Here is a 13881-nt window from a genome sequence, read left to right as displayed (position 1 = left end):
CCAATCAGATTACCGGATTTCACAAAGTTATATAATATAATAACATAACACTGATGTAGTATTACATGATTTTTTTTTATTTTATTTCTTAAAAACTATAAGGGGAGTTTACCAAAAAAAATTAATAAGAAAAAAACAATTTAAAGTTATTTTAAAAAAGTTAAAAAAAAAATTTATAAGTTTTTAAAAAAAAAAAAAAAGTTATAAAATTTTAAAAAAGTGACCTGGTGTTATAACTTGACAGACATAACACACACATGTTTTTTTGTATTGTGTGTTGTTTGTTATTGTCTTTCAGTAAAAAAAAATCAGTTCAAACCGGTTAGGCTGGCTAGACTAGGCTGTCTAGACTGTAAATGAAAAAGTGTGACGTCATAATCACATTGTATTTATACAGTGGATGACGTCATAATGCATAGGTAAGCATATTTTTTTTTTTTTTTTTTTTGCACACGGCCCTAAACAAACTTGGCTCGCTGCCAAGTATTTACCTGTGTAGTCAGCATATTTTTTGCACACGGCTCTAAGCAAACTTGGCTCGCTGCCAAGTATTTACCTGTGTAGTCAGCATATTTTTTTTTTTTTTTGCACACGGGCCCCCCTGACTTGAATCGCTGCCAAATATTACCTGTGTAGTCAGCATATTTTTTTTTTGCACACGGTCCCCTGACTTGAATCGCTGCCAAGTACTTACCTGTATAGTCAGCATATTTTTTACACACGGCTCTAAACAAACTTGAATCGGTGCCAACTATTTACCTGTGTAGTCAGCATAAACAAAAACGTAGTACTTACGTATAGTGTAAACACACCCTGTATTTAGGGATAGGTTAGGGGATAGGGTTAGTTAGGGGGTTAGGGTTAGGGTTAGTTAGGGTTAGGGTTAGGGGGCTAGGGGATAGGGTTAGTTAGGGTTAGGGCTAGTTAGGGTTAGGGTTAGGGTTAGGGTTAGGGGGCTAGGGGTTAGGGTTAGAACTGCACTCAGTTGACCCATTTATCCCCTCCACCAATCAAATCTGATCATGTGATTTCTCTCAGCCAATCAGAATCTTCCCCTATCGGGACCCTTTATACTACTTATATCGTACATTTGTAGGGGGAGTAGGGGTCACCTTATAATGTACATCAGTAGGGGGACCAGAGGTCACCTTATATTGTACATCAGTATGGGGACCAGAGGACACTTTATATTGTACGTCAGTAGGGGCCAGAGGACACCTAATATTACACTTTAGATCAATAAGGGGACCAGAGGGCACCTTTGTAGGGGACATCAGTAGGGGACTAGGGTCCCCTTTATATTGTATATAAATAGGGGGACCAGAAGTAACCTTATATTGTATATCAGTAGGGGGACAAGGGGACCCCATATATGTACATTGGTAAGGGGACTAGGGGTACCTTTATTGTACATCAGTAGGGGGACTAGAGGACACCTTAATATGAAATAGTAACAACAGAGGACACCTTATATTGTACATAAGTTGTTTAACCAGGGGACATCTTTTATTGTACATCAGTAGGGAGACCGGGGGACATCTTATATTGTACATGGTGGGGGACCAGGGGTCACCTTAACTGTACATCAGAAGGGAGACCAAAACCCCTTTAATTATCCATCAGCAGGGGGCCCGGGCATTTTAATTGTACATCAGTAGGGGGACCATAGGACTTCTTATATTGACAACAGCAGGGTGACTAGGGACCAATTGTTCATCAGTGGGGGACATGTAGAGGGACCAGGGGGAAACCTTATATTATTCATCAGTAGGGGGACCAGGGGTTTCTTATTTTGTACACCAGTAGGGTGACCAGAGGTCACCTTATATTGTACATCAGTAGTGGGACGACCATAGGACACCTTTTATGTACATCAATAGGGGGAACAGAGGTCACCTCCTATTGTACATAAGTAGGGAACATCAGTAGGGGGACCAGGGATCACCTTATATTTTACAAAAGTAGGAGGACCAGGGGTCCCCTTTTTATAGTACAACGTAGGGGGCCAGGGGTTACCTTTATTGTACAACATTAGGAGGAAAAAGGACACCTTATATTGTACATCAGTAGGAGATAACAGTGGGGGGGCCAGAGGTACCTTTTTTGTACATCAGTAGGGAGACAGAGCCTTCAGTTCAGTTTTAACGTTCGTTACTGGGTGGACCAGAAGTAAACTAATTTTTAAACAAAAGTTGACCAAAATTCACCTTATATGTTATTTCATTATGGAGACTTATGGTCATCTTTATATTGTACAACAGAAAGGGGACCATAGGTCACCTTATACTGTACAAAAGCAGACGTCAGATTATATTGTACATCAATAAGGGGAAACGGAGGTCACTTTATACATCAATGGGATGTAAAAGGTCCCCATTTTGTAGATCATTATGAGGACCTTAGGTCACTATATTTTACATCACAAGGGGGACCAGAGGTCACCTTGTATTGTACATAAATAAGGAGACCAGGGTCCCTTTTGTTTACATTTTTAAAGAAATCAGACAAAAAAAATATTATATGAATGCAGAAAATAAAGCATCATGTTTCTAGACTCGTCTTAACCAACAGACACCAAAAAAGAAAACAAGGGCGGACCAGGGGGAACAAAAAAAGCATATTAACGAGATGCTAGACGTTCACTTAAAAACACGACAAGAGGCCATGGATCTTATAGGTCATTTGAACATCTTGTAAAACTTAAAAACTTTCATTTCAAATAAGCGAAAATTTGCAATAATTAGTAGTGCTCATTACCACAAAAACCCTCATCCTGAGGTCATACATTTCACAACTTTGAAAAAAAGGACCATTGTTCATAAAAAATAATTGGTTTATACCAAAGAACAAATTTAAAAGCATTAATTCAATTACAGTATTGTCTACAAATGACATGGTACCCATGAGCCAGGGGCCTTGAAATTTATAATTCTGGAAACATCCCTCGTTATCATAACTATATGTAGTTAGTTTAATTAATATTAGGGATGTCAAATCAGTCAATTTTTATTACTCGGTTACTCGGACGTTTTTACGATCGAGTACCCGGGTACTCGGTAAAGTGTAAATAAATAGGAACAAGTTAATTGATAGCTGTAAAACATGGTAAACTCTTATAAAATAAAACCGATGGAGGTTCCTCAAATGCGTTGTAACAATTATGACCACTTTGAAACCACAAAATTTTTTTTTAAGTTCACTTTATTTATCAGATAAATACGAGAAATAAAATCTTAAATTGTTCACGGTGTTTTTGTTTCAAAAATAATCATTCTTTTCCGTAATTGTATATGTAACTCTTTGATGCCTTTGATGTCCAAGTGATAAGTTGTCAGAGCTACATGTACGGTATAAACTTGATCAATAATCCTATAACAGGAGGTTTATACGATCTTCGTACACTTTTTGATCCGAGATTTCATAGAATTACGATACGGTATGTTTTAGTTTGGAGCAACGATGGACATAACATTTTTAAAGCATTTGATTTCAACCATTTGCATTAATTGGCATGTAATCAAACGCATATCAACAATCGCACGTGCAATATCGTCTGTCTCTTTCCCAGAATTTACGGAGAATTGACAAATTTATTTAATTTATTTAAATACAATGGCCCTTTAAACGATTTCAATGAAAACAAATAATTAAAGCAAACTAAACATAAGGGTAGAAGACTACCGAAGGTGAGAAAAACCAGGTAGTGCTTGGTCACGGTAATTACTGTATAAACACTGCCACGGGCGATAACGGTCATTTAGGCAACCCTAATTACTGTATGTACAAGCGCAAAGAACATTTCACGTTTTAAAATCGATGTTTTAATGCATTAATAAATATATAAGCTTAGAAATATTTAAAAAAAAATATACATCCGAGTAACCGAGTACGTTATAATTCGATACTCGGACGTTCGATCGAGTTCCCGGTTAATCGGGTACTCTTTGACACCCCAAATTTAAAACCCAGGAGCAGAGAGGAAGATTTTTTTTAAAAATTTAAGGAGGCTAAACAAATTAACCACAAATTAACCATCAGTATTAACTTATCTTTTTAAATAGGTATATAAGCTGTCAACTATCATTTGGCAAAGAAAAAATTCATACATTTTAGTTTTTGAAATTTGATCATTTTTGTATATCTTTGTATGGAGCTCTTCTTTTAAAGGAGATCAAAATAGTCTGAAAATGGCTCCCACCCCTCAGCCTCTTTAATGAATATCTTTCAGTTTATATAGCCCCAGCGTAACCCAAACCACCTTTTGGGTCACGAATTTCAAAACTTTAGAGAGAATACCCTTTCTCATCACAACTTTGCATGTAGTTAGTTTGTTTAATATCCAGGGGCAGAGGGAAATATTTTCAAAGAATAAATGTATTTCATAATTATCATATTGTCGTTATGGGTATTTCCGGTGAACAGAATGGTGGATATGTGTGGTTTTTATGTCACGTGACATGGTATATAAATAGCATATGCGTGCTTAAAAAATTATCTACCGCTCAACAGAACGGTAAGGAATGGAAACCAGTAAATTAGGCACACACACATATATGTATGTATATAAGTATTATTTAATGATTAAAAATAACGTGTGTTGAAATGAATACAAATGTGTTAAATTTGTAATAAACGTTCTGACGAGCAGCATTCCATACATATGAGTTGATTATTCTTTCAATATGGAATAAAAAGTATAATTAATTTATATTGGACAGACGAAGTGAGAGAGATTATAAATTAATATAAATTTTATAGCCCGTCCTAACCCCAGGGCCCCTGCCCCGGGGACATGAATTTCACAATTTTGGTATGGAGTCAATGCTTGCATAATAATTATGCCAACAGCTCGACGGCTTGATGTTAATGAGTAAAGAAGATTTTTAAAGATTTCATCAATTGTAGAAATTACGCCCAAACATTCTTGCCTTAGGGGTGGAGGGCAAGGACCATGAATTAAAAAAAAAATTCCCTTTCACCCAGAGATGCTTTATGCCTTGTAAATGGTTGAGGGATTACAGAGAAAAGCTGAAAATGTTCAAATGTTAACGCATAATGCACAGCGCACGACGCCAGAAAAAAAACTGATGGCAATAAGTCACATGCATTGATTCAGGTGACCAAATAAGGAGTCCTTTGGTCTCAATATTTATGTAAAATATTAGGTGTCTTCTGGTCTCCCTGTTGACTTACAATATAATATTATAAGATGACCTCTGGTCTTCTTATTGATGTAAAATATAAAGTGTCTTCCGGTTTCTTCATTTTCGTTCATAATAGTGTTATCATTAGTTTTTAATGATGTACAATATAATGTGACCTCTTGTCCCCCTACTGATGTACATATTACGAGGGCTGTTCAATAAATAATGTCCTGAACTGTATGACATACAATACTACGGTTTAATTTATAACAATTGATGTGACTACTTTTCATCACATAGTTTAATTTTGAGAAGCTGGAAAACAAGGGTATTCGAGACAATGCATTAAAAATAAATTGTAAAGAATCAGTAAACTAAAGTAAAATTAAACCGTCCATTAAAGCTGCTGTAAAATTTGTTAAGAATCCAAAGAAATACTCACTGAAATATGTAAAAATTTACTGCAATCAATGTTTGTTTTATAGACAATTGAGCAGGTGGATTTCACTGATAAAATGTATATAATAGGCATCAAAAATGAATACCGTACTTGCAAACAAAAATTAAACAAATAATGTACTGTTTGCCAAATTTCAACAAATAATCACTGATGGTGTTTGTTTGACTATACGACACATTGCAAAGAATGGAGGCGTACAAGGCAAGGACAATTCCGCGCTCTGAAAAGATGTTTCTCAATTCGAAAAGTAGTATTTTTTCAAAATTTTATGGTTTATATCATCATTTTTTCATATCAAATTCTTTATTTCATTGTTTTAATAATTTATGAATAATTTATTTTTTATTCATGTTTTTATGACATTTGAAAACAAAAGAAAAAAAAAGAAAAAGAAAAAGCTTCATGTATGGTTCGAACTCTCTTCATAGCTCAGGTTTAGTCCAAGACAAACCGCTTTAACCACTACCGGTACGCTACGAAGTATATGCACTACTGACGTCTTTCAGTGTGATTTAAATGGACGGGTTTGTAACATTTCCATCATTAAAGCATTCACGAAGAATGGAGACTTGACCCATTCATGTTCAAAATTCGTTTTTTATAGCTCTATTAAACCCATTTTCCACTAAATATGCTTAACTGTCAACTTTGAAATAGATATTATCAAATGATAAGTCGTTCAGAAAAATAAAATGATAAAATATTTTGAAGATGACATTACTGAGAACATGATTTTAGAAATATATAGCTTTTTTGTGGATTTTGAAAATTGAAAAACATTTTGTCTCAGAGCAGGGGATTATACACGCCTTATACGCCCTCTTTCAAAATACACATCATTTCGGGAGTAGTTCACACTGTTTTAAAAACGTTTGTCAGAAAAAAAAAGCTTATTACTCAAAAGTAACCCTTTAAAAAAATGAGTGAAAATGACTGCATATAAGAATATATGAACAATTATTAAAAATATCTATAATTGTAGTTATCCACGTTTATTTGAATTTCAAACAGATAATGAAACATGAATCTATTGCTTAAAACCCTCAAAACAAATTTACAATATGATGTACTTGACAAAAAAAGCAAAGGTCTAAGAAGAGCAGAGAATTGCAAGAGCACAAGGATAGATTTATAGGCAATTTTCTTAAATATTAGTGGTCTTATTGTTCAAATTCGTATTCGGGGATGCAGTTTAATTTCTGGAGGAATCTAGAAAGCAATTTTTTGGCAAAAAATCAAAAGGTTAATGAGAATAAGGAATCCACAACATAAGATTTTTCCATGACAGCGTCCAAACTTGAAAGCCCTGAAGAGTAACGGAGTCTTGGGGATAAACAAAAGTTAATGTTCATTCACGTTAACAATATTCGCCAGATCTTTCGCCTTTTGACTTGTTCCATTTGCCAAACTTGAGAAAACGCCTTTCAGAAGGAAGAAACAAGTCCAGGAAATCAGAGGATCTGCAATAATCCAGTATACAAAGGTTCATACCAGAAAATGAGTTCGAAAAACAATTGAAAATGAATCAGAAATTGGATAAAAATGTTACTTACATGTGTTTTAATGAAAAGATAATTTTAGGTTAAATCATTATAACTTAATTATTGAAAAGCGACTTTTGTTTCTTTCCGAGCACCGAAGACATTATTAAACGACCCTTGTATAAGGTGACCTACCGATGTACAATATCAGGTGTCCTCTGGTCCCCCTACTGATGTACAATATGAGGTGACCTTTGGTCCCCCTACTGATGTGACAAGGTGACATCTGGTCCCCCTTCTGATGTACAATATGAGGTGACCACTTGAGTTTTATGAAGAGACTTGCTTTTACAATCGACTACTGACTTTTACAATTTAAACAATGACGTACTCCATTACTTAAAATGTAAAAGTCAGCTGTCTAATGTAAAAGTAAGTCTCTTCATAAAACTCCATTAGTCCTCCTACTGATGTATAATATAAGGTGACCTCTGGTCCCCTTACTGGTACCCTACTGATGTACAATATGAGGTGACCTCTGGTCACCCTACTGGTGTACAATATAAGGTGGCCTCTGGTCCTACTGATTCACAATATAAGGTGACCCCTGGTCCCCCTGCTGATGTACAATGTAAAGTGTCCTTTGATCTCCTTACTGATGTGCAATATAAGGTGACCTCTGGTCCCCCTACTGATGTTCAATAAAAAATGGCCTCATGTCCCCCTACTGATGTACAATATAAGATGTCCTCTGGTCCCCTTTTAATGTACAATGTAAGGTGACCTCTGGTCCCCCTGCCAATGTACAATATAAGGTGACCCCTGGTATCCCTGCTGATGATCAATATGAAGTGACCTCTCATCCCCTTATTGATGTACAATATAAGGTGACCTCTAGTCCCCTTTCTGGTGTTAAATATAAGGTGACCTCTGGTCCCCCTTTTGATGTACAATAAAAAGTGGTCTCTGGTCCCCCTACTGTTGTACAATATAAGATGACCTCTGGTCCCCCTTCTGATTTTAAATATAAGGTGACCCCTGGTCCCTCTGCTGATATATACAATATAAAGTGGCCTCTGGTCCCTCTACTGATGTACAATATAAGGTGACCTCTGGTCCCCCTTCTGTTGTTAGATAAAGGTGACCTCTGGTCCCCCTTCTGTTGTTAGATATAAGGTGACCTCTGGTCCCCCTACCGATGCACAATATAAGGTGACCTCTGGTCCCCCTTCTGATGTACAATATAAGGTGACCCTTGGTCCCCCTTATTGATGTACAATATAAGGTGACCTCTGGTCATCCTACTGATGTTAAATATAAGGTGACCCCTGGTCCCCTTACTTATGTATAATATAAGGTGACCTCTGGTCCCCCTACTAGTGTACAATATAAGCTGACCTCTGGTCCATCTGCTGATGAACAATATAAGATGACCTCTGGTCCTACTACTGATGTACAATATTAGGTGTCCTCTGGTCCCCTTATTGATGTTCAATATAAGGTGACCTCTGATCCCTCTACTGATGTACAGTAAAATATTAGGTGACTACTAGTCTCCGTACTCATGAAAAATATCAGGTGACCTCTGGTCCCCGTACTGATTTACAATATAAGGTGTCCTCTGGTCATCCGAACTGATGTACAATATAAGGTGAACCCTGGTACAACTGCTAATGATCAATATAAAGTGACCTCTCATCCCCTTACTGATGTACAATATAAGGTGACCTCTAGTCCCCTTTCTGGTGTTAAATATAAGGTGTCCTCTGGTCCCGCTACAGATGTACAGTATAATATTAGGTGACCACTATTCCCCGTACAATATAAAATGACGTCTGGTCATCTTTCTGATGTTAAATATAAGGTGACCTCTGTTCCTCCTACTGATGTACAATAAAAGGTGACCTAACGTACCCCTGCTGATGTACATATGTAACTTCTTGTCATCCTTCGGATGTTTAATCTAAGGTGACCTCTGGTTCACCCTACTTATGTACAATATAAAGTGACCTCTGCTTCCCCCTACTGATATTCAATATAAGGTGAACTCAGTTTCTCCTACTGATGTACAATATAAGGTGTCCTCTGGTCCCCCTACTGATGTACAATATAAGGTGTCCTCTGGTTCCCTTATTGGTGTACAATATAAGGTGACCTCTGGCCCCTCTACTGATGTACAGTACAATATAAGGTGTCCACTAGCCCCCGTATTAATGTAAAATATCAGGTGACCTCTGGTCCCCGTACTGATGTACAAAATAAGGTGTCCTCTGGTCCCCCTACTGATGTAAAATAAAAGGTGACCCCTTTTCCCCCACTGATGTACAATATAAGGTGTCCTCTGGTCCCCCTACAGATGTATAGTATAATGTGTCCTCTGGTCCCCCTACTGATATACAAGAGAGGACCTCAGGTCCTTTTGCTGATGTACAATATAAGATGACCTGTGGTCCTACTACTAATATAAAATATAAGGTGTCCTCTGGTCCCGCTACAGATGTAAAGTACAATATTGTGTGACTACTAGACCCCGTACAATATAAAGTGACCTCTGGTCCTTCTGCTGATGTACAATATACGATGACTTCTGGTTTTACTACTGATGTACAATATAAGGTGACCTCTGGTCTCTCTACTGATGTACAGTAAAATATTAGGTGACCAATAGTCCCCGTACTAATGTAAAATATCGGGTGACCTCTGGTCCCCGTAATGATGTACAATATAAGGTGTCCACTGGTCCCCCGACTGATGTATAGTATAAGGTGTCCTCTCCCCCCCCCCCCCCCATGCACAATATAAGGCGCCCTCTGGTCTCCCTACTGATGTACAATATAAGGTGTCCTCTGGTCTCTCTACTTATGTACAGTACAATATTAGGTTACCTGTAGTCCCCCTACTGATGTACATTATAGGGTGACCTCTGGTCCCCTAAATTATTTACGATATAAGGTATCCCCAGGTCCCCCTATTATGTGCAATAAAAGATTACCTTTTGACCCCTATTGATTTAAAATGTAAGGTGACCTATGATCCCTCTGATGATGTACAATATAAGGTGACAACTGGTCTCCCTAATGATGTTAAATATAAGGTGGCCTCTGGTCCCCCTACTGATGTACAATGTAAGGTGATCTTTGGTCCCCCTATTGATGTAAAATATTAGGTTACCTCTTTCCGGATAATAATGATGTGGTAAAAGTGCATGGTGAATGAAAATTGAAAAATTTTTCAATTACTAAAATTGCTTTGAATATGCTATAGCTGCGAATGACACAAGGATAATTTTTTTACATTTTGAACCGTGCCTTTCAGCATGGTCTACTCTGCAGAAACCAAGGGCATTATCACGTGACAAAGATCCAAGGTATCAGCGTGTAGTACATCTGATAACCTATATGCCTACATCTTCATTTTGATGACAATAAATTCCTATCTTTTATCATTGACTTTATTACATCGATGAATCCATTTCACGAGCAAATATTTACATCCACTGAATATTTTCTCCTTTATTTCTTTAGATTACCCATTGCGTTAATCACTGCATGAACTACATTAGGCATGTCGCCTGTACAGATTTCTTGATCAGTGGCTGTTCCATTAATCCTACTTTAAATGATTATTTAAACAGATATAAATATAAACAATAAAATGTCTTTGTTTGTTATTACTGGAATTAACGATCGCAGCTATTGCAGAAAAAATTTACATATCCCGCGTAATCATTTTATTGTTTAAATACACTAAAATTTCTATCTATTTTTTTTAAATTATTAATTTTATTTGCTTAGAGCATGTAAAGGGCAGTCTGAAATAAGAGTGATCACTTTTTCAGCTTTGAATTTCTTGTACTTTCTTTGCATGGATGCTTTTAAAATAATGAAAGTACTTTTTGAAATGCTATATTTTGTTTACGGTCGATTTTATGCTTTGTATCAATAAATTCATTTCTTAAATAAATAACAATCCTTTGTGGAGGAATGTAAAGAGGAAATTCTTGTAATTATATAGATAGATATAGAACTGTGAGTATATTGTACATTCGATCTTTGTTTTAAACAGCTGTTTAAATGTGTTATACAGTAATGACGACACTGGTTGCTTTCTATAATATATTCTACTTTTCTTTAATTTAAAATGTGTATCTAAGCCGAGCTAAAAAATTAGAAAGGAATTCCATTTTACAAACTTTTCATGCCTAAAATCAGAATTTGTAACCTACATTCTATTGACAGTGACTTTGGGATTGGGTCCGTTAATTACCCAGTGTACGTCCGTTCTGGCTGATATTGAAAGAACTGGACAGAAGAGGGAAAAATACCGCTTTGTAACGGATTCCTCTGATCCCAACTCAACCCGAGTGGACACAATGTGGGTCAACCAGAAGGATTACAATTATATTAACGTGGAATTTTCTGCTGTCTATACAGCTCCTGGCGACCTGGAACTTCCAAAATATGTCAAACGATTTCAGTTTGGAATCGTTTCCGGAAAAATACAAATCGACTTAAGGAAAGTGGATAGAACAGGTAAGATTTATATGTATAATAATTATAATACAATTTATGTTGTGTTGATAAAACATGTAAAATTTCCCATTCAAAATTTAGTGTTTCGCCATTTTCTGTTAATTTCTTTGTTCAGTGGTTATATTTTGTACTTTTAAGGAGCAATAATATATTCAGTCATTTTCATTTGTCCGAAATGTCATAAAACACTGATAATTTGATACGGATGACTAATTTCTACGATGTTAGATCCAAACCATCCCTTTGTGAGCCAAAATGAGATGAAAAACTGCAGTTACCAACCAGGGTCTCTAAACCCAAACAGCGACATTTACCACTGCAACTTCACAGAAGAAAATTTCGACAGAGTTCTAGAAAATGGAGACAAGTAAAAGCCGAAGACTTTTCTGATCGAAATTTGTCCGTTTTCTGTCGTCGTCGTCGTTAACTTTTCAATGTAACAGGATTTGGTTTTACCCACTTTCTTAGATACCATTCATGGCACCAATTAATGTAACCGAATTTCGTTACACGGTACCAATGCAATTAGAAAATTAAACGATACCAGCGTAACGAAAATGATTTTATGAAAACACCTCTTCTATTATAAATTGCAAAATTAACTCCTTAAATGACACACGTTTTCTTGATCAATAATAGTACGTTTTATTCCAAGTTCTTATTATGGCAACAGTTATATTTTATTAACATCACAAAATATTGACATTTATATATTCATAACAAAAATTATATAATAACGACTTATATAACTATGAGGCATCAAAAAATATTTTTTAAAAAGTGCCTATTCTTAACAGATGTAAGAAACCAAACGAACCCCTTAACAATAACATTTGAATAAGCTTTCATATTAATTTTCACAAGTAAATCCTTTCTTTAGGAGGTGATAATTTGCGTAAAACAAAAAACCACTAAAGGGTCAAACTATGTATTCACAATGACATCATTTAACAAACAAACAAAAAAGTACATTTTTTCTTAATTTTTACATTTATGTCTCATTACCTCGACATCTTGAGGATTGACAAGTAAGTAAGTACACAGCCAGTATGATAATTGATATGGGCCCCACATCCAAGAAGCGTAGTGTGTCACAAACACTTTAGGGACGAGGATTTCATTTCAGAGACCAAATACAGTGGGTTGAATTTACATCTGGTTTTTTTAAAAGAATTTTTTGTTCGTCGTTGTTGTTTCTTAATTCATGAATACGCAATACTGTCGTTGTACGACCCGAATTTCCGTAATGCAAATCATAATCATGATAATGGTCAGAAAAAGCTTTATTAACACAAATAACCTAAAGCTATGTGTTAGTTATCGTTGTATAGATCACACAGAGATGATAAAAACAGATTTTTATATAAATCTTGATGACAGTATTTCAAAATGTTGTTGTTGTTTGTCTTTTAAACTTGTTTCATGTTACATTCTGTTTAATTTAAACTTCAGGGAACAACCTCCCATATTTACTGAAATTTGGCAGTAATCGGGATATGACATGGAAATTGCCAATTTCTTTTTCTCTTAATTGAAAATTAGCATTATCATTACTGGAACTCTGAAGACTAGAGACTACAAATACAGACTACAGAAAAACAGAATGCTGGGCCCTGATATCAGCATTTTCAACAACTTATCAGATCAAGAAATGATGGCTGTCCAAAAAAGGAAGACAAAGACATACCACACAGAATAAGATATTTTGCATTTTCATTCACATATAAAGAGAAATTTTATTACTACAATAATCAAATTTTGATTCTCATGCTATGTCTAAGAAATGACCTAGCATTTAAATTTTTAAATTGACTTGTATCATAATGACTTTTAAACTCTAAGAGATGCTACATACATTTGTAATCTATACCTGTAAATCTTTAAATGTCTAGAAGTGTGTACTGCCTATATTTGAGTGGATGAATGGACTTTTTAGGTGCTGATCCTCTCAGAAGACAAAGGAAGCCACATGCAGTGCCTTCAATATTTCCATGGAAAAGTCCAAACAGATTAAAGTCACATGATGAAATAACCAGAGACGCATCTTACGTGAAAAGAAAGTTGAGAAAACTTGTAGTAGCCCTAAAGAAATCATTTGTGAGGATGAAAGTGATCAGTGTCAAGCCGATATTATTTCAAATGTGGGTAATTTTGTTGAAACAATTACATGTGATTCAAATGGAGAAAGTTCCAAGTGTACAGACAGCTCGTGTGAATACTCAGCTGCAGTATATACTGATACTTCTTCTCAAACCGTATCATTA

The 13881-nt window shown here is 35.8% G+C and overlaps 1 protein-coding gene across 1 annotated transcript; it reads left to right on the top strand.

Annotated features, from left to right (window-relative positions):
- Positions 1-11187: 11187 nt before the first annotated feature.
- LOC134263906 (uncharacterized) lies at positions 11188-12318 on the top strand. Its single transcript, XM_062746264.1, has 2 exons — positions 11188-11617; positions 11846-12318. Exons 1-2 carry the CDS (start codon positions 11458-11460, stop codon positions 11986-11988), a joined length of 303 nt encoding a protein of 100 aa, XP_062602248.1. The 5' UTR covers positions 11188-11457; the 3' UTR covers positions 11989-12318.
- The last annotated feature ends 1563 nt before the right edge of the window (positions 12319-13881 follow it).

Source organism: Saccostrea cucullata, unplaced genomic scaffold (assembly GCF_032062105.1).
Source record: "Saccostrea cucullata isolate Sc308-1 unplaced genomic scaffold, CSIRO_AGI_Scuc_v1 ctg9971, whole genome shotgun sequence".
In the NCBI taxonomy this organism is placed as follows: Eukaryota; Metazoa; Mollusca; class Bivalvia; order Ostreida; family Ostreidae; genus Saccostrea; species Saccostrea cuccullata.
The sequence above is the reverse complement of the archived record's forward strand: the minus strand, read 5'-3'. Positions and strand labels throughout refer to the sequence as shown.